This window comes from Penicillium nucicola (genome assembly GCF_028828085.1).
Source record: "Penicillium nucicola strain IBT 29836 chromosome Unknown utg000002l, whole genome shotgun sequence".
In the NCBI taxonomy this organism is placed as follows: Eukaryota; Fungi; Ascomycota; class Eurotiomycetes; order Eurotiales; family Aspergillaceae; genus Penicillium; species Penicillium nucicola.
In genome coordinates, this window is record NW_026643126.1 from 700,652 (window position 1) to 726,166 (window position 25,515).

A 25,515-nucleotide genomic window follows, 5' to 3' on the forward strand; every position below is an offset into this window, starting at 1 on the left:
GGCAATTTCACCCCAACCAAGCTCTATGTAGGTTGGCCAGCCTTGCAAGAAAACAACATTTACTAAGAAATTCTAGAGCCTTGGTAAATACAATTTGATTTATAATTTCTGTGTTCTGTAGAGGCTGCTTCCAGGGCCTGCCAAGTCCTCTACATTGTATCAAAGTGAGGACGAAGAACTCATGGAGTATGACTGCATTAGTAGCACTGCTATGAAATATAACGCTCAGCGTCATCCATTCCCTCAAATATCAAAATCCATGAATGACAGGCTTGGTTGTAATACATAAAAGAATCCAATATAATAACCCCCAATGTCCGATACCCAACGCAGAATGAATCAACAGCACAACAACAAAGAACTCGTAGAGTTCAATCAAAACATGAATCATCTTATCATCGAAGCCAAAGCAGTCATCTTATTCCCGAGATCTTCCCAAGAAACACCTTCGATGGCCCAGGAACATGCAGTCCCCCATCCAAAGCCCAAAGTATCAACAACTCCCTAATAATCAGAAAAAGGCCGAACAGTTGTAGTCCCACGGCCACGAACAGCATAAGCAGTAGCAAGAGAACTGTAATTCAAATGATCACTGACCGGAAACTTCCCAGGATAGCTCTCAATAGAGTGATACTTCGGCGAGCGATTCATCTGCACAGTGTCCAAGTCTGCTTCGTCAAGTTGACCGAACGGAACAGGAAGACGAGCAGAATCAGCATGTACAGCCCTACCCTTGCCCTTCCATCGCCCACCCAAGCCCATAGCTGGCGCTGGACCAGGATCGCTAAAATGATCAGCGATGCGAGCAGGCGCAGACGAAGATACTGGAAAGGCTATTCTCTCTTCCATGCGTACGAATGGATTCAATGTCCGCACAGGCTGGGCCAAATGTTCTTGGGGCATCTGATTCTCGACATCCGAATGCGGGCCATCCAGATTCCGGTTCTGCGCAACACTAGACATCTGCTGCGGTGCCGCAGCTGGGGCTGGGTAACGGAAGATCCGTCCCATTGTCGAACTAGCGATGGAGGAAATACTGCCACGGGCGCTAGAGCCGATTTTGCGTACAGTGTCGTAGACTGAGGAGCCAGGTCGTGGATGGGTCTGAGGGGGTAGAGTTGGATTATTGGGCTCGTGGGTAGAGAAATTGTATCTATCAGGTGGAATAACCCTTAGCCAGGAAGGAGCAAGATAGGTTGAGTCGCGCCCATCTGTTTGGCCCATTAGGCCGTTTCCTTGAGAGAAACGCGACGGTTGCACTGTAGCTGTGGCGGAGCTGTAGGCTGACAGCGGGACGGCACCAATGAGGGATTCGATAATCGCAGCTTCAATACGATCGATAGGTCGTCTGAATGGTGGAAACTCGTGTCGAGAATTTGCAAGTGGCCGCGCGAGGAAGGAGACCAAGTAGAGCAGCTGGAGGTAAACTAAAGCACCAATGAGTTGGAGCGTTTGGGAGAGGGATATTGGGAAGCATCCCGCTGACATTGGCTTGTGGTCCATGTCGCCATCAATTAGAAGATGTTCAAGTGTTCACATTGAGGTGAGAAGAGGGGACGAGGGTAATATTGTGGGAAAGGGCGTTGATAGCCCTTTCCTATAGATCTAGATACACGGCGTTACGCCGACTTGTTGCTTCTTCCACTCTTGTGGCAGTAGACAGACATAAAACCACTGGTTTAAAAAAAAGAATGGGCGATTGACTCGAAAAATATATATCTCATCTCACCTGGTGACATGACATGGAAGTATAAGAATCTCGATAAAAATTGCCAAAAAGCAAAAAGATAGGTCGTGCCCGGGATCGAACCGGGATCGCCAGAATCAGAATCTGGAGTGATGAACCATTACACTACACAACCGTGCTTGTTGGAGTACATCTACTGCTAATGCTATAATAGTTTAAGTTGATGTTCCAAAGATTGGACACTGTCCTAGGTCTTAGTTGTTACCCTATTACCGTAACTTAGCTGAAATTTGTCTTTCTAAACGAGAGAGAGAGACCTAGTTTTTTTGGGTGTTTCTTTAGATATACGGATACATTATAAACTAACTTAGTCACCAGACTATAACATCCATGGATGTTCCGATATCAGTGATAGTGGTGTATTCTTCTCATATTGACTAGAATGGTATGAACATGGAGAAAAAATAATATACAGCAATCTACTGTAGGCTCAAGTTTACTAATATTTGGCTCCATTCAACAAGCACGGTTGTGTAGTGTAATGGTTCATCACTCCAGATTCTGATTCTGGCGATCCCGGTTCGATCCCGGGCACGACCTATCTTTTTGCTTTTTGACCAGTCTATCTACAACTTGAATAATTTTCATTCTTGTTGAAGAAAAATAATGCAGGCCCGATTTTTTGACAATTATGCATATGAATCCAACTGACAAGGATCTCAACAAGAAACAACAAAAGGTGAAAGGCATTTGGCCTAGAGCTGGCTAATTTGCATTACTCTCATCTGCAAGCCTCTTAGCCTCCTGAAGTTGAGCAATTCTAATAGCTATGTGGCTCTGAGCAAAGTACACATCTGCTCGTCGGGGGTACTTCGCTAAATCGCATCCTTTCTTCTTGAACCGGCCCCAGGTGCGGCTTAGACTTTCACTTGTAATGTACTTGATCGCGGTATTCACAGGCGTCCAGTCGCCCTTGCGCTGGCAATTGTGGCACTTAAACTGGCGAAGCACGACCGTCGGAACTGGATGAATAGTCCACCTTGGAATGACGTCCTCTAGAATCGCTTTGCACCCTTCGTGTGGACATTGGAGCTCAATGGTCCGGGGGATATCTCCAAGCTCAGCTTCACCATGACGAAGAAAATATTTTTCCCATTCAGCACCCCCACGAACACGTGGATTGGGGATGGCTTCCAAGTTCTTCTTCAGTGCACGCACGTAGTTTTGATATCTCTCCATAGGATGAAGAAGAACACGACCTCCCGTACAGTCAATGAGCCCACAGCCTGTCTGAGAACTTTTGACGACATAATATGTCTGGTTCTTCTTAGCGTAATACGCAAAAGGGTCATCTAAAACTCTTCCTTTACAGGAAGAGCATGCTCGAGGAATAATGCGGTTGGGTGATGCTCTCAGAACCATTAAGTCGTTAACGGTATCTCTGGGTGTGCGACGGACATTCCAAGCGTATGCGATCAGGATAGAGAAGGCAAGCCCAACAATGCTGAGTATTTCTGGATCGCCTTTGCAATGAAGAAGGCGATAAGCAGTCTCAGCTTCTTTGCGTGAGCCTATCGGGTGACGGTCAATTCGAAGTCCGTCTTGGGCTTGAATGAACGCAGCTAGGCTGACTGGAAGTTCTTCCCAGTGATAAAGTTCCCCTTCTGATGCTTCAATGGTGTTAATCAGCTTCTCGCATTTGACCTTGTCGGCAAAATTGAAGGATGTTTCAGGCATAAGAATAACAGCTATGTCATGCAACTCTTTCCATAAGCGGGTAACAGTCTGAAGACGAGTCTGCTCCTGTGCAATGTTAATAACAGAAACACTAGTGACTTTAAAGTAAAATAGAATTTCATACCAGAGCCTTGTCAGCTGCAATATCATCATCGATCACTGTATCATGTACCTTCGAAGAATATTTGATCACGGGCAACTCGGTACCCTGTAGGTCGTTGTGGTCTTTTCGAGAGAGATTTAAAGTTCCCTTGACTGAGATGAGTGCCGCCCCTGGAAAAGCAGCTTTGAGCTCCTCGCAGGCCTGCCCTTTCCAGGTGTCTCTTAGCTCACGAATAGCTTTGGTTGGCCGAAATGGTCGAAGTAGTCGAGGGCTTAGTCTGTAAAAGTCTTCATTGATAACAATGTTACCTAGGTAAGAAGCTACCTCCAGCTGGAGGTCCTGTCTTCCTCCTTGCTCTGCTCGGAACGCCTGGGCCCGAACATTTGTTCCTTTCATGAACATGAAAAATTGCGGATGGTTGACAAAGATGATGAAGCGCCGCACAGCATTATTGTCCTCGTCAAGCTCCAGGTACAGAGTGACACCTTCGTATCGACCCCACAGAGGTAAGCTGCGTAGTTTATTCTGTAGACACATAAGCATTCGCTCGCGTACATTCACCCCCCAGCAGATTTCCACTACTGCTTTCATATTGGAGCGAAGGGCTGACACGAATGCTTCATGAATATCCCAGAGTTCCGGTGGATAGAGCACTCTGCAATGCCTGCTGTCCTCTCTTCGAGCTGAGTGGTCGAACATCAGACAGTTGTCGGCCGAAAGGCCCACGTCGTGAAGCTGTGCTATACACGGATTCGATGGGTCATCTATCTCGCCATCACGGGGGTCATCCACTGAAAATGTTGGATTGAAAAGATGGCATGCAACTGTGGCATCAAGGTGGCCAGATGGGCGGACAAAATTATGGAGAGGACGCTTGACGTTGCGTGACTTCCACCAGGCATCTTCTTCCTCCCGGTAATGCTCGAAAGCAGCATCCATAGACCAGGTAGAAGGTTGGTGCATACCTAATGTGATGTTGGTCATGGATTTTTATGTTGATCTTGGGTATCTTCAGAGTTCCTTACTGTGGGTGATGCTTTGCTCCAACTTCTGGACAAGTGGTAGTATACCGTCGAGTGTCGCCAACATACCATCTGGTGGGTCATCCAGCCATAAATTTCCAAACAGTCGAAGCATTATGGAGCCTTGTATCTCATTGAATTGAAACAGACGGTTCAAGGTGTGTTTTGAATGCCGTGGGAAGGTAGCCCTGTCGTAATAAGAAGTGATTGGAAAGTCGAGCGGTGGTCTGGTGTAAACCACAAACGAGGTTCTATGGAGGATATTTTGACCCGAAGGAAGCCAAGTCGCACCGGTCACCTTGATGTCTAATTAATCTAATGCATCCATGGATTAATTCAAGCAAACGTTGTCCCACACAACACAACTAGGAGATTTTCCCATAGCATACGCATGTTCGGAGTAGACTCGTATCTGTAATAGGATTGGTACAATTTCTAGGACTCCCGTAAATCTATCTAAGCACTGTAGAGCACTTGAGAAGGTAGACTAGGTAATGTTTTCCTCGCCAGGGAGAAGTTCTAAGCCCAAAGCCTAGACACGTCTCTAAGTTTCCTTTCACAGGATAACTCGATGCTTGAAGTAGAAACAGCAATAACAGGCATTAAATCTGTAAGTATGCTTTGCTGATGTTCGAAGTGCTAATTAGGGCCAACAGTTATGTAACAAATGACTACGTATTGTATTCCGCTGAACTCCGAGTACGATTGATGAGATATCAATCAAATTGCTTGGTATAAACCAGCCGGTACGCTAAAAAATATCATAATTTTTTCCCTTCACAGATCTTAGATGCTACTAATCCCGCTCACAACATCAATTGGTTGTGTAGTGTAATGGTTCATCACTCCAGATTCTGATTCTGGCGATCCCGGTTCGATCCCGGGCACGACCTTTTCTTTTTGCGATTTTGATATTACTTTTTACATGGTTCAAATGATATATTTTGGTAGTCCACATTCTCCACTTTTTGCTAGGTCTGCTCTGGGCTACGGCCCTAACTACGTGGGCGGACTATAGATATTCCCGGGTACACTAGACCTCGGAACAATTGCATGTCTTATTAAGCTCCAGCAGGATTTCGGCTTATTGGGATAAAGCCTGACTTATGGATAACTTAGGCCAGTGATACGTGATCAGTAGCTATTTCTGCAAGAGTATCATCAGGAAACAATACAAAAAATCGAAAAATATGCAAGATTTTGTATAGTATGGACTATACAAAACACAAAAAGGGAAAGGTCGTGCCCGGGATCGAACCGGGATCGCCAGAATCAGAATCTGGAGTGATGAACCATTACACTACACAACCGTGTTTGATGAGTCATGCTGGACCACCTTCGTCCAAGAACTCAGTTGCAAATTAAGGTTATTTTGAGCCTCATCGGACTTAGTTTCGACGCAACATTTACATCCATACATGGTCTTGACAGGGGCCTCTTGTTTCAGCGGCTTCCAATGGTTAAATTTGTAGAAAGAATATCGATTTGAATTAAAATCACAAGGGAAATTCCGAACAAGGAGCCCGAAACCATGTCTCGAGCATAGATATATATCCCTCCCCGAAGCTAAAATCAACTGCCCAATTTAAGTACTCGCTCAACGACGAAACCTCGGACCGACCAAAGAAGAATTTGATAATACATAGAAGGAACAGTACGCAGCAAAGTATACAAACGAGGAATCAAAAGCACTCAGCCGACAAAGAATTGTGGCTAAGTCAAGGTAGCTTTTAGGGAATACCACACGAGGGACATCTAGATGCTGTCTAGAATAACATGCAGTTAGATTACAGAGACCCGAGAAACGATATTTGGTAGTGGCTTCTATATTCGTCGAGTGACCCAGGGATTATAGACACCCGAAGGAGACAGACAGTCCAGGAAGATCACTGCCACCTACCCTGTGAACTAGAATCATCTACACGAGACTGGCAAAGAGCATATACAGAACATCCCCACCACAGAGAAGAAAAATGAAAAAGACAAAAGACTAGAACCATGGAAGCAATAAGAACGGTATTATACTAGCCTCATCTTTGTATCTACATCACATAATGGTCACAACTATGATCACGAATCACAGAACATCCAAAGCCCATTATATTTTCAAGAATGAACGCAATAAAAACACAAGAGAAAGAAGATAAGCAGTATCCTCACAAATGAACCAACAAGTCATAAAACCTCCAGCATGTTTTCACCGCCGAAACCACAAGTCATAAACAACAAAGCAAGTAGACAAGAGAAGGAAAAAGAAGATTTCAGCTTCGAAACACATATTTCTCATAGATAATAATAATAGTAGTAGCAAGTAGGGAGGACATGTAATGGCCAAACAAAGGGGGATATCAAATCAAGACATTGATTGAAGTCATAACGTTCGTCAGGGAATCGAAAGCAGAAAAAAAAAAAACATGGGAAAGGGAAGACACGCAAAATGTACCAGACAAGAAGCACGCTAGATAGGAAAAGGGAAAAAGGATCCAACCCAAGCCTACACCCCAGCGTAATTGTAAAGCTGACCCTGGGGATCAAAGCAGCATGGCATTCCATTCTCAATACTCATCATCATAGTCGACCTGCATGGGACTGCCTCTGTAGCGAGTTCGGTTGACTTTACCAGGGCTGTAGGCGCCGCCGGAGGTGAGGGGACGCGGGCCTGTTGGTTTGCGTGTGGGTGGGGAGCGGATTGCGGAGCTCTATAGACTTTGTTAGTGATTGATCATTCATTAATGGAATCGGGATTGGTTTTGTACATACCCTTGAAACGGCACGGTCAGCACCGGCGCCATAGGTGGGTTCTTCATCCTCTGGCACCTTCTGAGGACGCTCTGGGATCAGAGGACCCTCATCTTTGACCTTGGGAGGACGCGGCGGGCCTGGAGTTCGGGAGCTGGTCTGCGAGTAGCCCGCGTCGGAGATGGGAGATAGCCGGCTGGCACCACTGAAGCGTTGTTGGTTGGGGTTCACGGCAGATAGGCTGGGGTTTGATTCCCACTGGTCTGAGCCTGTGGGGGAGACTGGACCGCCGTAGGTTTGGGCCTCTGTTTCGAGGCGGGACTGGTAGCGGCCTGTGGGACCCTGGCGAGGCTGGGGGTGTTGAAGCTCAAGACTTCCGCGGTGGCCTCGGTACTTGGGGGCTTCAGAGACTTGAGATGGGATAAGGGGGGGAAGGCGGACGGTTCTCCCGTTGGGGGTCATCCAAGGTGAAGGTGGAGCGGATTCTGTCGTCGCCCTGGGGGTCGTAGTAGTCGCCCTTGTAGGCGCCTTCAGCGAGATCGGAACCCGAGCGGGAGAGGTCTGAAGTTGGGCGCTCTTTGCGGTTGGGCTGGATGCTGTTACGGATGTTGTCGCCCATGGAGGTCGCAGTAGACTTGGACCAGCGAGAGATCTTGGGGAAGATGGAGGAGCTGCTCGACTTGTGCTTGCGAGCCTTTTCATTCTTGTCGGCCTTGGGGGTTGTTTCGGTGCTGCGAGCACCTGCTGCAACTGGCTTGCGAGGAGGCGTGGAAAGGGGCAAAGAGCCAGCGCGCTCGTGATGAGGAAGCTCGCGCACAGGGAGATGTCCAGTCATAAAATCATCACCTTCGTCGAGCTCGAGATCTTCCTCGTCCACTTCGTGCACGGTACTTACCCGCTGATCGGAGTTTCTGCGCTGATGGGGAGCAGGAATAAACGCAGCGTTGCTGTTCTCGACGGGTGTACCGTGTTGAGTTGGCTCATAGGCTGAATCAATGCTTGCAGGTCGCGTAAGGCGTTGTGGGCTCACGCCGTCCTGACCAGAGCGCAGATATTCAACCTCTTCAAGAAGCTGCTCGAGCATGCCCTCAATCTTGGTAAGATCGTTGCCTGACTTCAAACTTAAGCCCTTAAGAGCGCGCTTGAAGATGTTCTTGCGCTTGTCGTCTTCCTCAGCCGTATTCAATTGACGGTTGCGAGAAGTACTGGGGGGCAGAGGCCGGGGTCCACCGAGCGCCTTGTGGGTGCGCTCATGTCCCCTGTCAGTGTTGTCCATAATGAGGTCATCTTGATCGGCAATGAACTTTTTCATTTGCTCGAAAGAGGTGCGCATCTCTGCTGCACTGCGAACCAGAGTAACCAAAATCTCAGTATCTCGGGCATTTCGTTGGGCGTCGCGTACAGTCAGGTGGTCCATAAGAGCCACGATGTCTTGGGACTGAATTCTCTCGATGCCCCGGCCGGTGGCACTGTCGTAGAGTGGTGATCCGACGCCGTGAGAATAGCCACTGAAGTGACGCTGGTGACCGGGCCCGAAAGGATCATCCGGAGAAGGACCATCAAAAGCAGCAGCACCTGCGGCATCTGGGCCCGCGAGACTTCGGCTCCCTTGCTTCGGAGTTCCAATACTGGGAGACATGGGGTTGGCAGCGGAGACATAGCCCTCGTCCTTGGCTCCAGGAGGCGTGCCGAACAGCTGGCGAGCTTGGTTGTCGACGGAGGCATTATAAACGTCGTCACCGCCAAAGATGTTTTTGGCAGTCTGGTAGTATTCGGCATCAAGTCCACGCTGCTGGTCATCATTGAGACCCTGAGATAAAGCAGCATCATCATCATAATATTGATCAACGGGAGGAGAGCGCGAGCTGTAAGCCCAGTGGTCTCCTTGAGCAACACCGCCGGCAGGGCCCTGGATGATCGAGGGATTGGTATTGATCTCAGATTCGGATTCTTGACTCTCCGCATCGGCCATGGGACTCTCCAGTCCACGCGGAGCACTGGCGCCCATGATAGCCGAGTCGTCCAGCTCGTCGTAAGACTGAGCAACACTCTGAGGAGGCGACGTCGCACCCATGCGTCGAGGGAACGAAGTTTCATCCGCAGTGGAAGCATCCTGTCTTTGCTTAAGGGGACTTCCACGGTAGGCCTCACCGACCTGCTTCTCAGGACTGCGACTTTCAGATCGTTGACCTAGATCGGTTTGGGAGCGGTTCATGGAAGAAAGCTGGGATTCGATCTGTGATTCAAGGACAGACGGGTCCATCAAGGAGGCAACATTGGATTCAACGCCCATTGGGTGGTGGAATTGAGGGTTAGCAGCGACACCATATCCCACATGCTGGCCTTCTTTGACTTTCTCCATGTAATCGATATCGCTGTTATCATCGCCGGCAGTCAACCTGCTCTCTATATCGTATCCATAGGAGATCTCATCTCCTTCGAGCTGGCGCGACCGTTCGTAGCCGAGCTCGGGCGAATCCTCGCTAAGCTGCTGGGAAAGTGCACTCTGGCTGTGGCTGTGGGTGGTACCTTGGCGGGTAGATCTGGCGAGGTTGGTGCTGGGTGCGGATGAAAGGGAGTCAATGGAGAGACGAGGCTCCATCTCGTGCTTGCCTTGGACATGGCCCTCATGGATTGGGTATTGGGCGTGGTGGGTCTCGGTGTTGTCGCTAGCAACACTTTGAATAGGGCTCAGACCGCGATCATGCAGTTCGTCACGGTATTGAGTAGGGTGGGCGGCATCAAGAAGGTTGGCAGCGGCCGCGGCAGCGATAGCCCAATCGCCCGTGTCAGTTCCGGGAGATTGGCTTTTGGCCCGTAGATCACGGTCCGAGGTGCTGTGCAGGGAGATATTATGCTGTGACTTGTTGGCGTGACGCATGCCGAGGGAGTCAACAGAGTTGCGAGTAGGAGTGCGAGAGGTGGGAGATACAAGCTGCCTGGGAGATCCACGAGAGAATTCCGCCTGGGAGCTCTTCTTCTGTGGAGGGGGGCTAGCCGTGCGTTCAGAGAGCAACGAGTTTCTGGTCAACTCGGAATCGATCTCGCTACGCATTGGCATGGGGGCAACGTTATGCCTTTGGAAAACAAGTTCGGTTTCGTTGTACTTGATGCTCTCAGTACTCTTCCGAGAGCCACTCTTACGGCGACGATGCTCTGACTTGCCAAGACTGGAATTGGAATCATGGTGCTTCAAGGAAGCGGCGGTGAGAGCAGAACCCACTCGTGCAGCAGCATGAGCATCGCGCAGACCCTTGCTCTTTTGCCTTCGGATCTTGTCTTGCTCAGAGTAGTCGGGTCGGTTGCCCCAACGAATGGCTGCCTCGGATACTTCACTGCTTTTGCTGGACTTGCGCTCCTTGTTTTGCGGACCCGACCCTCCGGAGAGAACAATTCCTTCATCTTTGCTGTCCTTGTTCAACACAACCTTGGGCTTGATGATATCGGGTGCACTGGCGTGCTTGGACAGACTTCGACGGAGCTCATCCCGAGAGCTTGTCCCGGATGAATAAGATGCCATGTCTCGTGCTATGTCCCGTTCAAATTTGCCTGTGTTGGTCATCACCTTTTGGTCTTTCTTGAGCTCCTTGAGCTCGGGGAGTATCAACCGCCGAATGGCATCCTCGACAGTCTCCAATAATTTCGGGTTGTTGATGGAGGACTTGGATGCACCCGACCGAATTGAGTACTGATCCGACTTACGGTTTGAAGAAACCGCCGAGGTACTGAGGAGACTCGACTCGGGGCTGATATAGTCATCCTCGGCGTACTTATGCTTCCGTCGGCGAGAGGACTTGGGCTCGGCATCGAGGTAATCCTTGCCAGACTTGCTTCGATTTCTGCCCGACGATTCCTTGGCTGGTTCGGTCAGCTTCTCGGCCACACGATGCGCGATTCGCTCGGTGCTTAGGCTGCGACTTCGCTGTCGACGTGGTGTCTTTAGCAAATCCTTGTCTTCACGAGGCGACCCGCGCTCCAGACTTTGGCTGCGTTTTCGCCGCGGCCCTGCCGATGACGCGTTGATCATACTGTCGGCGGGCATGGATGAAATGTCGGAGGATACAGGCATATACCGGGTATCATATGACAGGGTCGACATTTCACTGCTAGGGAAGCCAGGAAAGTCGATTTCTACCGGACGGCGACTAGAGGAATGGTGGCCCTCCTCCGCTGAACCTGAATCGAGGCTTTGATCATCCGTCGCCCCCGTTTCCAACCGATTGGATTTGGAGGATGGCGATGGGAGGGAGATGCGGTGTGTATAGGACGGCTTGCGACTACTGCCACTGGACTCGGTGATCTGAACGTGGTCTCGGTCCCGTTTGGACTTTCTCGCCGACGAGGGGGTGACGCGGACTCGCACGCTGGGGCGAGAGGTGACGCCGGGGCCTTTTTCCCCTTCGAAGTACTCGATGAGAAGCGAGGTGTGAGAGTCGTGGCGGGAGTGTGAATATGATTTCCCGTCGCGATCCCTGGTAGAGACAGTCACCGGGCTTCCGTCGTCTGGGATCGAGTACGACGTTTTGTCTGTTCGGCGAGAAATGTCAGTTGCCAAATCTGTCCCCAGCGCGCTCTCCGTATCGATGATGGACTCTGTGGGGGCGGGAAGAATCGGTCTGCGGGTGTCGACCCCCATGATGGAGCGGTGTCCGTCAACCCAATCGCATGCTCTAGGTGATAGGATCAGATGAGACTGTTGGGGGAGGAGTTGTGTCACTGTTGGTGCTGTTGATACAAGACCATGGAACACTTGGGACACTTTTGGGGTGGGGAGGGGGTCGAAAGCAGTTCCCAGGGAATAGATATTAGGAGTAAAAGCGTACCAGCGCAAACCACTCGAGTGGAAGAAGAGGGAGATATTGGGGGAGGGGGGTCGATCTCAAGAATCCCAGGGAATATGATTGGGTTTGAAAGAAGGGAGAGAATCCCAAGGGTGAAAGGGTCGAGCCGGGGTAATAAGAGTTGAAAATGCCCAGCCTCCGGACAAAAGAGAAGAGGCTGGAGCAGAACAACAAACGAAACCTTGGAACGGATCCGCTCGGGATCCTCTGGTTCTTGGGGTTTTTTATTTCGACTTCATCGGAGGCTCTATACATGGGGTTTTTTTACGGTATCCATTCTCTGTTCTTGTCTGCTTATTGAGCATATAAGTTAACTTCTATCCTACACTAAGTTCCCTTCTAACCCCTCCCCACCTCCAACTGCTACAATCTGCGGTAAGCCCTCCCAGTCACACAGAACAAACGCACATAACCTGCAGTCCCCCGTCGAGGAAAAACACCCAGCTGGAAAAGCTGAAGGGAGAAACCCAAAATCAGAAAAAAAGAAGGAAAAAAAAAAAGACGAAACGGACAGACATCCCCCAAAAAACACCCGTCGCCTGGACGACAGCAAACCCTAGAAATCGGATTGGTTCCCTGCCAGCTCATCACACTCGTACTTGTGGCCATCTCCCACCTGGGGCTGATTATTGGTCGGGGGCTCAGATTGGATTGGGCATACATGTCCATTTATAATTGACTGACATATACCGGCCAGTTGTCGGGCTGGTAAAATGTCCGCCTTGAGAGTTGAGGTGTTCACCGATGGTTCTCAGATCCCTCCACGCCCCTACCGTAGACTACGGCAGCGGAGGATCTATGGCTGTGGCTATGACGACCGGGTGACACGCACCATTGTAGCAAGGGGCTATTCTCCATTCCTATTGAGGCTACTCATACAGATCCAGAGGGCTCTTCCCTTACCGATCTACCGTTGTATTAGGGGTGGGGAGTTGCATGGCAGGTACAGTATACTGTACTATACAATACTGGCGGTACAGCATGCGTGTCAAACACTACTGCCTCTGGTGAGGCCCAAACGCTGTACTTCGTACTGGAAACCTGTCTTCCGGGCGATTGTGCATTGTGCATGGAACCCTGTAGAAGGTTAAAATCCTACCGGTAATCTGCAACAAGGGATTTTGCTTTCGGAATCCAATTCAGGCTGCGCCGGTTCGATGAGGTGTCATTGGCATTCTTTGGCGGGCGGTTTCTATCACCTACGCCATTTCCACATGGTTGACACGTGGAATGCGAGATCAGTCCCTTGGGGACTGCGGAAGATGAGAATCGACGGTATAGTGATGATGATGATGATGGCAAGGGATCTAAGCATACAGAAGGAACCTTAGGAAACTCTCTGCAAACTACTGGGGGTCAACGGATACGGATTAAAATTACGAGATCATCTTGAAACCCAAATAGATATATCCACATTGCTGAACTCCAGTCCCTAAAATAGACATGCAGAGACAATCGATCGCTTTTGATGTTCATACAGAATCCTCTTAATCATCGTGCTTGCGCTTGAACTTCAGACCGGCACCGTTCTTAGGCTGGCTGCCGTAGGTGCGACGGCCCTGCTGCTCCTGCTTCTTATCCCGGCTCAGGCTGGCGCCCAGCTGGATATCGATACGGGGAGGCGCAGAGAAACCGAAGCCCTTGGCGACCTTGACGAGGTCCAGCTTGTTCACGTCGAAGACGGAACGAAGGGAGTGGGAGGCATAGGCCTGGAGGTAGGACCGGTAACCATCCTTGGCGGACTGTAAAGGAGTTAGTATGGAGGTCGCCAAAAGAGGGCGTGAGAGATAGGGAGAGGAGGAATGGAACGAACCTTGTTGAGGTAGTAGTTTTGGCCGATGAGCTTCTCGAGCTGGGACTGCACATTGACAATCTTGGAGGCTGGGAACTCGAATTCGACGACAGGCACGCGGGCCTCCTTCAAGTGCTTCAAGAAGCCGACCTCGGAAGGCTGGAGGAACATCAGACTGCGACCCTTGCCATCGGCACCACGGGCGGTACGTCCGACACGGTGAATGTAGTCACGGGGATCATCGGGGGGATCGAACTGGATAATCCAGTCGACGGCGGGGATATCCAAGCCACGAGCAGCAACGTCGGTACAGATCAGGGTGCCCTGCTTGGCATTGCAGAACTCGAAGAAGGTGTTGGTGCGCTTCTGCTGCTTCTGCTTTCCGTGAAGCTCGAGAACGGGGAGATCGATGTAGTTCAGCAGCTCAGCGTGGTACTTGACACAGTTGCAGCTGGAGAAGAAGACAATAATCTTCTTCTTGAGGTTGCGCTTGAGGAACGAGAAGAGAAGTAGGAAACGCTTGTCGGCTTCACAGAGAACGTAGCCCTGCTCGAGACCGGCGACGGTACTGTGCTCTTTCCGATGATCAACATTAATGTACAGAGGTCCAGGGCGCAGCGATATACGGGCCAGGTCCTCAACCTTGGTGGTTTGTGTGGCGGAGAAGAGCATGGTCTGACGCTCTTCCTTGGGCAGGATCTTGACGATTTGACGCATTTCATCCTCGAATCCGACTTCCAGAATACGGTCAGCCTCGTCAATGATTAGGGTCTTCAGGTTTTTGAAGATGAATCCTTGCGTGTTCTGCAGGTGATCCAAAAGACGACCGGGGGTCGCAATGAGCAGGTTGACACCCTTCATCAACTTGTCCGCCTCGGCGCGGCGGTTGGCTCCTCCAATGACAATACCATATGTTTGCGAGTGGAATTGCATCAACTCGCGTGCTACACCGAAGATTTGCAACGCGAGCTCACGAGTAGGGGACACGACGAGAACACCGGTACCGTTTCTGGGCTTGAAGCGCAGAGCGCTCAGCATCTCGATAGCGGGGATCAAGAAGGACAGGGTTTTTCCGGAACCAGTCTTCGCAGCACCAAGCACATCCCGTCCAGCAAGCAGAGCAGGGATGGTACGCTGTTGAATTTCGGTCATGGTCTCGAAGCCCATTTCCTTGATCGCCTGCATAGTCTTGTCGGAGAGGTTGAGCTCAGTGAATTTCTGGAGCTCACCCTCAGTCTGTGGCAAACGGACATCGTCCATGGTTGGGAGATCTGCGCCAGCATCCTTGACCTCGGCTTCCTCTGATTCTTCAGCATCGCTGTCTTCCTGTGCATCCACCTCGACATCCTCGACCTCCTCCTCAGAGGCGCTTTCCTCGGCGCTGGGCGAAGGGCTGACCTTGCGCTTCTTGGTCGACTTTTCAGCGGGAGACTTGGTTGAGGCAGCACTCTTGCTCTTTTTCGGGGTCACTGAAGGGGACTTGGCTTCGACGGGCTTGACGGCATCTTCTTTCTCTGCGCGGGAGCCGTGCTTTCTCTTCCGCTTGTTGATGGACTTTGCGGTGTCCACGGGGCCTGGCATTTTGGTGGAACCCGATTGGGATTTTTTTGGTATCACTTGGACCTTGAGTTTGTAGGTCTAGATTATTATGGTCGGCGAGCGGAAATCATTCTGCATCTTTTTTTTTTCTGGTCGGTGAGACAGGGCAGAACTCCACATCAAGATCACGTGCTGATAGTCTGATTATTGCCATATTATCAAGGCACTTGTGGCCTCAGGCACCAAATCACTTTAAAACTCCCAGGTGATAACTGAAGGTGGGCTGTGCTTTTGCTCAGTTGTATAATTGACGATCATGGAGACCAACCTATGTTTCAGGATTTGGGTCTTGAACGCTGTCATTTGACCACACAGCTTACCAGCAGACGGCATACAGTACAGTACTCTGTCTACCTGCACTGCAGTGGGTTCCTGCTTTACCCACTCGGTCTGGATGTATACTAGAAGACAAGTTACGCAAGCGCCGCGATCTTGGCCTGACTTAGGCAGACACAATCTTACCGATGACTTGCAGATTGACAGGTGCATTGGTGGCTGTGTAAGCGCAAAGCTTTCAAGTTGTTTAATACCAAGGATTCCTTTACTAGAAACACAGATATTAGCTAGATATAATCTATAGGCGATGCGAACATATTCCGTGACTACAGTACGGAGTGAAGCAGTGCAATTTGTGTTCAGACCGGACTTTTCTTCCTGAGATGGCGTCACGGAGAATATTCTATCTTTGCTTCATTCTGAATATTTAACCCTGATCAAATATAATTAAATTATACTGTAGACGTCGAGCTCTCAGTCAAAATACAATACATATCAATGAAGACAATGTAGACTGTTGCAGAGACAGAGATTTCTTGCCAATCACATTGAAGAACAGCAAGTGTAGAAAGGGATGGGCCAATAAACAGGCAATCCGTGAAAACCCTGAGCCAAAAATAGCCAAAATTAACCCGAAGAGAGAAATACCGGGTCGCATACACGAATACGGACCCCTTTTTACTACGCACACCAACGAGAATTTTAATATTGTAAAGTGCAAAGTGTGCGCAACTGCTTCTATAAAGACGGCACAATAAAACGTCATCATAGCACGCGAGTGAGGGATCGTCCTGATCATCACTCTCCACGATGATCAGGGGCTATATGCTGTACAGGGTATATAGTACTGGACACGACGTCAAGTGAATAGGGGGGGGGGTCAACTGTGTCAAGCCCAGAAATGGTCTATGCTAGAGGTTCTGTTATTTCTGAAACATGTCTGATCCAGAGTGTGCGATGGATGACTATCTATTATTGAGGCTGTGCAATCGAACGCCAAGGGGGGGGGGACTTGGCGATCCTTATACAGTGGAAGTTTATTGTGCAAACACGTACACTACCAGATTTTGGTATGGCTTTGTCCAGACACAAGTATGCTGATGAGAATCTGATCCAGATCACTGTCTACAGACACATCCGAAGACGAATTCCCGCTCTAGACCCAGTCAGACCAGGCGTCTAGCTCGGGAAGAAATACCCCCGGATCTATAGACTATTTTTCGACAGGCACCCGAATAAAGAAGGGTTAGCCAAGGAACATAGTCCAGGAGGGTGGACCTATACAATAGTACAGTATTCTGGCCCCTTGGTCTTTCGTTTGAGGGAGTTATACCCAAGAATGACCTAATTTCAGTTAGTCCATGGATCAGGCAGACGAAATCTAACCATGTGCCTCCGTTCACGTACATGCAGTAACGGTCCACAGCGGATGGCACTTTCGGGTGGCACTCCACAGCTGGGGGCAACAGTTCCTTTGGTTCAGTAAATTGCTAACAAAGGCCATAAATATGACGGCTGGTTCTGGCCACAACACCAGGTGTAGAATGGTGAGCAGAGCAATGCACAGTGGAAACAGAGACTATAACAAGGAAGAGATGTGAGTTCAGATACACAGAAGAGAATGTCATTGCCATCACGGGGAAAGGGGTACGAGTCCAAACAGAAATACAGACGTCTAATTGGTCCCACACTAACCGCCCCTGTCATTTTACCGTAATTACCACATACCTGACCGTCGCCATCTCTTCTCTCCCTGAGACAAGACTCCCTCTCTTCCATTCTCTCTTTCTCACGGGAATCGGTGCTCAATCTCCCTTTCTATTGCCCTTGATTTCGAGCTCTATTCTCCTTTCTTTCCCGGTAATACTGTGTATCGCCAGTTCATTCGCTCCTCGACTTCTTTTGCCTTTTGAGTCCGCTCTATTCACTCCTTCAGGTCCGCACCTACCAACTTTCCTTCTTTGACCTCACTTGGTCACCTCTGCGACTATCACTCTGTGTCTACTTTCAACCTCTCTAAATCAATATATCCGCGTCTCTGCGCCTCTGCGCCTCTGACTTCGACTTCGACTGCGACCTTTAACTCCGCTTTCGCCCTCCGCTTCTCCGACCTTCAAATGAACCAGTAAACGCTCGATCGCCATATCGCAGATCTCTCGTTCAAACAACTTACGACAAACAGCCGGTGCAGTGACAGCATTGGCATCCATTGGGACATACTTCGGCCCCACGGCGAACGACTTGACCGTCTGAAGACTTCCGCATCCGGCGGCTGGCAACGTGGTACTCTGGAGTGCCGCTGACACAACCGCTGTCACTTCCCTTATCTTTTCCGATTATCTCCCATTGTTGCAAAATCTCTCATTGACATCTATACGCCAACATGCGACTAATATCGCTTCTGACATGCCTCGTCGCCTTCGTGGCGCCGTTGGCTTCCGCTGTCAAGCTCCTTGAATCTAATGCTCTGAACGTGTGCATGGAGTCTAGTAACTTCACGGCAACATACCTGAACGTTGTATTCTACCCGGGTAACAACTCTCTAACAATCGGATTTGATGGTGTTTCATACATCACCGGCAAAGTGACTGCAGATCTGATTATTACCGCCTATGGTTACGAGATCATGACCAAGACTCTTGATCCTTGTTCCATTTCGGGCATGGGAATGTGTCCTATGGCTGCTGGGCCGATGGACTTGGGTCCCCTGTCTCTTGATCTACCCTCGGACACTGCCGCGAACATTCCAGGTGAGTAATCCGATGCGATCGATGACAGAGATGTTCGATTTGCTAAACGAATCGACTTAGGTATCGCCTACACCGTTCCAGATCTTGACGCCACAGTCCGCATTGTTATTAAGACAAAGGAAACGAAGGAAAAGATTGCTTGTGTCGAAGCCTCACTTTCAAACGGTAAAACAGTGGACCAAGTCGGAGTCGCTTGGACAACTGCTGTGATATCCGGTCTAGGTCTTGCCGCATCAGCTATTACTTCGGGTCTTGGTCATTCGAATACTGCGGCGCACGTTGCAGCAAATGCGCTCTCTCTCTTCGGATTTATGCAATCGCAAGCGATGATTGGTATGACCTCTGTCCATATGCCCCCTATTGTGGAGGCATGGACTCAGAACTTCCAATGGAGTATGGGCATTATCCGCGTAGGATTCATCCAGACCATTGCGACCTGGTATCAGCGAGCAACCGGTGGAACCCCCTCGACCCTCCTGTCCCAGCTTGGTGATACTTCCGTTGAAGTCCTCAAGCGTCGCAAGCGTGACCTTCCCGACTCCGCAATCAATTTGCTGAAGAGAGCCTCCAACTCGACAATTATGAAGCGCGCAGCTAGTCTGCTCAAGCGAGACAGCTCAAGCCAAAAGCTTGTTGTTGTGCGCGGTATTGAACGTGTCGGCTTCCGTTCCAGCATTGAAGAAACCAACATCTTCCTCACTGGTTTGATTTTCTTCGCGGTATTCGTTGTTTTCGTCGTCATCATTGTCGCAACATTCAAGGGTATTACCGAGTTGCTCGTCAAGAACGGCAAAATGAAGAGTGACCGTTTCCAGGACTTCCGCAACGGATGGAAGGTTGTTCTTCGTGGAATCCTCTTCCGTCTCATTTTGATTGGTTTCCCTCAGATGTGTGTTCTGTGTCTTTGGGAATTTACTCAGCGCGACTCCGCGGCTGAAGTGGTTCTGGCTGTAGTTATGATTCTCTCCATGCTCGTCTCTCTTGGATGGGCCGCGCAGAAGGTTATTCGTCTGGCAAAGCGCTCAGTCACTATGCACAAGAACCCCGCTTACATCCTTTACTCCGATCCCTCATGTCTAAACAAGTGGGGTTTCCTATACGTGCAGTACCGCGCCACCGCATACTACTTCGTTGTTCCTGTCCTGATTTACACACTGATCAAGAGTATGTTCATTGGTCTGAGCCAACCTGCACCAGTCGTGCAGACCGTGGCTCTTGTGGTCCTTGAACTCGCTATGCTGATCGCTGTTTGCGTCCTTCGTCCCTGGATGGACAAGAAGACCAACATCTACAACATCTCCATTGCGGTCATCAACTTCCTCAACTCAATCTTCCTGCTGGTCTTCTCCGATGTGTTCAACCCTCCTGGTCTGATGATTGGTGTCATGGGTGTCATCTTCTTCGTTTACAACGCCGTCTTCGCCTTGGTTCTTCTGATCCTCGTACTGATTGCCTCAGTGTACGCCATCGTGTCAAAGAACCCCGATACCCGCTACCAGCCCATGCGTGACGACCGTGGCTCCTTCATCAAGTCTCAGACCCAGCTGACCACCGAGCTGGACGCTCTCGGTGCCACCGCCCGCGGTGATGTCAAGTCTGGACAGTACCACAACAACCCCTTCGACGACGATGCTATCTCCATCTCAAGCGGAAATGGCGCCAGTATCGGACACCACCAACAGATGGAATCCACCAACCAGCACCACCCCAGTGTCCGCCAGGCTCCCGCCTCACCAGTCGACCCCTCAGTGCCACTATTCCCTACCAACACAGGACACAGCGGTCCACCACCCGGATACGACCAATTCGGTCGGTCTCCCTCGCCCGCCGCCCGGGGCTATGACAACGCCCCAATTGGCCAATCTGCTTTGTCGACCACCTACCGAGCCCAAAATAACGCCAGTCCATGGCAAAGAGGAGCTGGTTACGATCATTAAAAAAGCCAGTGCTCTTATTTTGTTCGCTTCCGAGATGAAGATATGTGATTTTTATTAGCGCGGGATACCGATGGTCTTTGATCTTTTTCCAATCGCCATCCTCTGGGTTCGGTTCTTTTCTGTTTCTGTTTGGTTTTCTTCTGCTTCTTTCCCAAGTCCGCTATACACTCCTCGCTGGCGACTTGTATTTTACCTTGACTATTCTTTTTTGGTCTCAATCCACCTACCTATTTACCTCACGGTGCATAACCGGTGTGATATTCACTTCTTTTCTTCTGTCCCTTCCTTCCTTTTCCATCTTCTTTTTCTTGCCTACACTTGATCTCTTTATCTTTCTCTCTCTAGTCGAGACACCGCAATCGACTTGTATTTTCCTTATCTTGGACTGTTTGTTCGGCGTTTGATGCATTCTGGATATGGTGACACCGGTTTCGTGTTTGAATCTTTTTTCCTCTTTTATTTTTGTGGTGTTCGTTGGCTTCTGTCTGCGAAGTTTCAATTCCGTTTTTTTCATTTTTTGGGTTTTTGATTCTCTGTACCTGTTGGAAAGTAATCCTAGTGTCTAAAACGAGAATTCCTTGCCTGCAATTTTGTCTTGTGTACTGTGTACCCTCGAAAAACGCACTTCAATCTACGATTACGATGAGCCTGCCGATTCTTGATCTTCCATTTCTTAACTGGAGTTGGTTCCTTATGTGTTTAGATAGACGTAGTCTTGAGGATTTCGTGACAATTCAATTTCATGATCTAACAACAGCCAGCGGGGCTTGTTGTAACCGTAGTGTTTCATATGAATAAAAAAAAGCAGAGAAATAAGAAGAAAAGCGCTATTTTACATTAACAGCATAAATGAAAAGAAAAAAAAAACACAAGACAAAGACCCATGAAGAGAGAGAGGACAGGGGATGCCAATATACCGGAGATACTGACTGCAATGCAACTCAACGCAAAGCATCACATTCGATAACACCCAACCTTAACTTCACTCGCAACAAACCAAAGCAGAGAAAGCATAGAAAGGTATCAGTTCAATAAACCCCAAATTCACAGAATCACCACCTAGAATCCATGCCAGAAGGAGGCCCACCACCGGAGGGAGGAGGGTACCCCTCGGAGCCACGGGGGCCAGTGGGAATAGGCGAATGCGTAGCTCCCATCGGGGCACCCGGCATAGGCGGGAATCCTGCTCCACCAGGAGGTGGGAAAGGCATGTTGGGGAAGCCGCCTGGAGGTGGAGGGGGCAGGCCTGCGCCTTGGGGCATGTTGGGGAGAGGCGGGGGGAAGCCGCCTGTTGGGGGTGTACCTGCTGCGTTGAAGGGTGGCGGGAAGGGGAGGCCACCGTGGGCGCCGGGGGCTATTGTTCATAACGTTAGTTTAGTTCTGGACCTTGAATTGAGGGGGTTGACCTGGGGTTAGGGTATGGGTACACGTACGAGGTAGCATGCCAGGTGCGCCGGGGGCTCCTGGAGGTGGGATTCCGAAGGGAGGAGGGGGCATTTGTCCCGGTCGACCTTGAATATTGTAAGTCATGGGTTGGTGAGTGAAGTGAGAGTGTAGCTCCATACCAGGGAAGCCGAAGGGCGGCGGGAAAGCACCAGGGACCATTGCGGGATTGGGGAGAGGTTGGCCCTCAGCGGCGTAGGATGAGGTGATCGAGTCAATGACGGATTGGGCTTTCTCTTGACCAATTTCTGTATGCGTTCCTATCGTTAGCTATTCTGTCATCTGTTGCTGATTTGTCTTGCGAGCGTACGTTGATAGTATTCGACGACGTTTCTCAGGTGGTTACGGCCTGAGTTGTGCGCCTTGCGCACGCTCATCGAGTCGTGGGTGAGGTAGACATCGCAGTAATCGCCTGTGTAATGAGAGCTGGATCAGCAATCTGGCCATGATTTTGGGAGTTATCGTGGGAGTCGAAGCGCGCCCGGAAATAGCTCGATATAACTCGGCGTTGTCCACTTGCACTTCAGGTCTGAGTGATACCTACAGAAGAGTACATAGCAGTTAGCTTCCAGTCCAACTGAACCGATTCAAGGTGTACTTATATTTGGGCATTCTGGCAGGTTCTTCAGCAAGTACTTTGCCGTTGTCGCGCGAAAGACGAAAATTCCCGTTCGGGATGGGTGTTGCTCAAGGGGCGAGAGCTTTGGGTGACAGAGGCTATCTGGGCCTCCAATGCAAGTTTGAGATGAATCTCGGGGTATGTAAAGCTTTCGTCAGTTAGGAGGAAGTGACCGAGCAAGACTGGCAGGTCTCGGAGCTCGATGGCGAGGGAGGTACGGGCGGTCAAGCATGGCAGAATAGTGTTATCGCATCTGCTTTCAGGGTTTCCTAACAGTGCACACATCCTTTGATCTCGTGAAGATATATTGGGAACGAACTGAAAGTAACATAATTGAACTCTGATATTATCTAGATATCATAGTTCGCAACGGTGTATCACCCAAGATACGAGACGAAAGCGCTGTATCTACGAGGAGGTATCTCGCACAGCTTAAGTATACACAAACGTCTTGAAATTTCATCTGGCTACGATGGCGTCTATATCTTTCCCAAAATTCACAGCCATGAATGTCCCCTCTAACTATTGACATGTGTGTGTTTGGATACAAGCTGTCATATTACGCCTTAATCTGCACCCGTACACCTTTGCTACCCTTGGAGGGGATAGGTAGGAACTGATCTTTCTGTGGATCGATATCTCGCTCTCGATTAGTGTCATATAAAGCCATAGTTGGGCCACATTGCGTGTTCGTGCCGTCGTCAAGGTCAAACTTGCGGAAGATTCTGGCCAAAATGATGTAGAGCTCCGCATATGCAAGATTCAATCTGCAGAATACTGTCAGCGAATGTAACATCATGGTATAGGCGAATCTCTCAATACTGACCCAAGACAAATCCTTGTTCCTCTGGAAAATGTCAAGACGTATTTATCCAGACGCGGGTTCTCAATGAATCGCTCGGGGTCGAATTTATATGGATCTGGGAACTTGCCAGGATCCATATTGTTGTCCAGAGCAGTCATCGTGACAGGAGTCCCAGGTTCGATGACCCAATATTTGCCAGAAGTCTTGTCATGATAGACCATAGTATCCTCCGGGGCCACACGAGTCATCCGAACCAGAGATGCTGGATACACACGCAGGCTCTCCGCAATGACAGCGGAAAGGTAAGGAAGTTTCTCAACAATAACCAGTGAAGGTGGGCTGTTTGAATCTGGCAATACAGTTTCCAGCTCTGCCTTGACCCGTCTAAGCATGTCTGGATGAGATAGAAGCTGGAAAATAGTGCACGTGAGGATGTATGAAGTGGTATCCTGTCCTCCTAGAACCATTACTTGTGCCTCTTGTCGCAATCAGTCGGTAGATTTTTCAGCTGGAGGGAGTTTACTGTTTAGAATACCGTGAAACAAGGTAACATCTACATCGTCAGGCTTTCCACTCCTCCGAGTTGTTTCAATTTGGTCGATCCATCGCTAAATCATGAAGTAAGCAAGTGTACAGGTCAGAGAATATCGAAACGTACAGTATGCATATCCTGAAAAGACTTGAGACCAGGATTTATTATGCTCAAGACAGACTGTGGAACTCTCTCCATCAATGGTCCCAGCCAGGAGATATAAGTCATCGGCCATGCCATATTGAACATGAGATCAGCGGCATCGAACCACCCGCGATTGTAATCATCTTGTTCCACATAGTTTGTAGACACACCAAAACAATACTCACTGATAATATCACAGGTTGCCGCCATGAAAGGAAGTTTTATCGGCAAGATTTCACCAGTTTTACCCGCTTTCAAAAGGCGATCCATGAGCTTCTCCGCTGTATTTTGAATGCGGTTTTCGAGGCGACGAATGCTTAATTTGGAAAAGAAGGGGTTCAACACAGACCGGCGCATGCGATGACAATCATGGCCGGTGGTACTAGCAACAGAATCTGGTGCTACAGTGTGTTAGTTGCTTTGATATGCTTCTTCTATCAGCCAGGGACCTCACCCAAGAGAGCTCGTCCGAGCCATTTGTACTTTTCACGCTTTTTGGTGGCTCCGGTGAAAAGAACCTCAATAAAGTCCGGATCGATGATGTGGAGTTCGTGTGGGTTGACGCGAACAATTGGGCCTGATTTGATAAGTGTCTGTTAACCCTTGCAGGGGAGAACCGACCATAAACTTCATGTAGCTGCTCTAGCTTCTTGAAAAATTTTCCGCCATGATAAATATCATAGTACGCCTGGTAAAGAGTCGTTAGGCCTATATGGATTAGTAGATAGCTAACATCACGAATGCTTTATAAGTTACATACCAGCTAGCTTGGGACCTGGGAATTTTGCCAAAGGACTGAAATAGACTGCAAAAAGAGTAAGTGGTGTCCAATGTATTACAGCAATGCGCTTTCTTACCTCGATAGATACCCAGTGCGACAAGATAGGCACTATATCCCAAGAGAAGAAGGACAACAGGACTGATATTCAGCCATCCTGGCACTGAAGTAAGGGAAAAGAACATGATACTCGTTTTGTAGCCTGGAACTATCAGGGTCAATTATTCCGAGATGAAAGACGAGCATTTAAGTATCCCCGACCCCCCCTCACTCCATAACTGATTTCAACCCACCACGAGGATGGATTGCATAAAGATCTTCACATAGGCAACCAGAGAATCCTTGGACTGATCTACAATAATCCTTACACATAAGTACTGTATTAGCGAGATTGCTCGAGCACTTTCACATGTCACGTTCAAGTGGAATTAGCGCTCGAATGATACCCTCGTACCTACGCCATGAGTCTGCAGCATAGGACCTCGAAGTGGAACTTCATAATCGGTAGGCAATGATAGGCTCGATATACGATCGAAGGGGAGATCTGTCGCCAACATCACGGCCCTAATGTATGTAAGCTGCATGGGCGGGACAGTCCGTTGCCCTAGTTCCTGTTTCGTCCAAGATCACCATTTGAGGAGCCCAAGGAGTTCAGAGTCATGACGTAGGAAGTGCGTATTGGAGATATACGAAATTGAGAGTATGTCATAG

The 25,515-nt window shown here is 49.4% G+C and overlaps 7 protein-coding genes across 7 annotated transcripts; 1 reads left to right on the top strand and 6 right to left on the bottom strand.

Moving 5' to 3' along the window:
• Positions 1–504: 504 nt before the first annotated feature.
• Positions 505–1,503, bottom strand: N7511_002031 (uncharacterized protein; the record flags this gene model as incomplete). Its single annotated transcript, XM_057124456.1, has 1 exon — positions 505–1,503. The coding sequence occupies one exon, from the start codon at positions 1,501–1,503 to the stop codon at positions 505–507; it is 999 nt and encodes a 332-aa protein (XP_056986615.1).
• A 949-nt stretch (positions 1,504–2,452) lies between these two features.
• Positions 2,453–4,511, bottom strand: N7511_002032 (uncharacterized protein; the record flags this gene model as incomplete). Its single annotated transcript, XM_057124457.1, has 2 exons — positions 2,453–3,490; positions 3,549–4,511. The coding sequence occupies 2 exons, from the start codon at positions 4,509–4,511 to the stop codon at positions 2,453–2,455; spliced, it is 2,001 nt and encodes a 666-aa protein (XP_056986616.1).
• A 2,593-nt stretch (positions 4,512–7,104) lies between these two features.
• Positions 7,105–11,924, bottom strand: N7511_002033 (uncharacterized protein; the record flags this gene model as incomplete). Its single annotated transcript, XM_057124458.1, has 3 exons — positions 7,105–7,248; positions 7,310–7,698; positions 7,730–11,924. The coding sequence occupies 3 exons, from the start codon at positions 11,922–11,924 to the stop codon at positions 7,105–7,107; spliced, it is 4,728 nt and encodes a 1,575-aa protein (XP_056986617.1).
• A 1,692-nt stretch (positions 11,925–13,616) lies between these two features.
• has1 (ATP-dependent RNA helicase HAS1) lies at positions 13,617–15,502 on the bottom strand (the record flags this gene model as incomplete). Its single annotated transcript, XM_057124459.1, has 2 exons — positions 13,617–13,871; positions 13,943–15,502. 2 exons carry the CDS (start codon positions 15,500–15,502, stop codon positions 13,617–13,619), a joined length of 1,815 nt encoding a protein of 604 aa, XP_056986618.1.
• Positions 15,503–18,179: 2,677 nt separating this feature from the next.
• N7511_002035 (transient receptor potential ion channel family protein) lies at positions 18,180–20,483 on the top strand (the record flags this gene model as incomplete). Its single annotated transcript, XM_057124460.1, has 2 exons — positions 18,180–18,546; positions 18,607–20,483. The coding sequence occupies 2 exons, from the start codon at positions 18,180–18,182 to the stop codon at positions 20,481–20,483; spliced, it is 2,244 nt and encodes a 747-aa protein (XP_056986619.1).
• Positions 20,484–21,535: 1,052 nt separating this feature from the next.
• N7511_002036 (putative U1 snRNP complex component Yhc1) lies at positions 21,536–22,830 on the bottom strand (the record flags this gene model as incomplete). The annotated part of the gene is made up of 4 exons (XM_057124461.1): positions 21,536–21,837; positions 21,917–22,174; positions 22,237–22,338; positions 22,563–22,830. 4 exons carry the CDS (start codon positions 22,828–22,830, stop codon positions 21,536–21,538), a joined length of 930 nt encoding a protein of 309 aa, XP_056986620.1.
• Positions 22,831–23,104: 274 nt separating this feature from the next.
• Positions 23,105–24,989, bottom strand: N7511_002037 (cytochrome P450; the record flags this gene model as incomplete). Its single annotated transcript, XM_057124462.1, has 8 exons — positions 23,105–23,312; positions 23,372–23,828; positions 23,886–23,958; positions 24,009–24,427; positions 24,481–24,603; positions 24,648–24,734; positions 24,787–24,831; positions 24,884–24,989. The coding sequence occupies 8 exons, from the start codon at positions 24,987–24,989 to the stop codon at positions 23,105–23,107; spliced, it is 1,518 nt and encodes a 505-aa protein (XP_056986621.1).
• Positions 24,990–25,515: the final 526 nt, after the last annotated feature.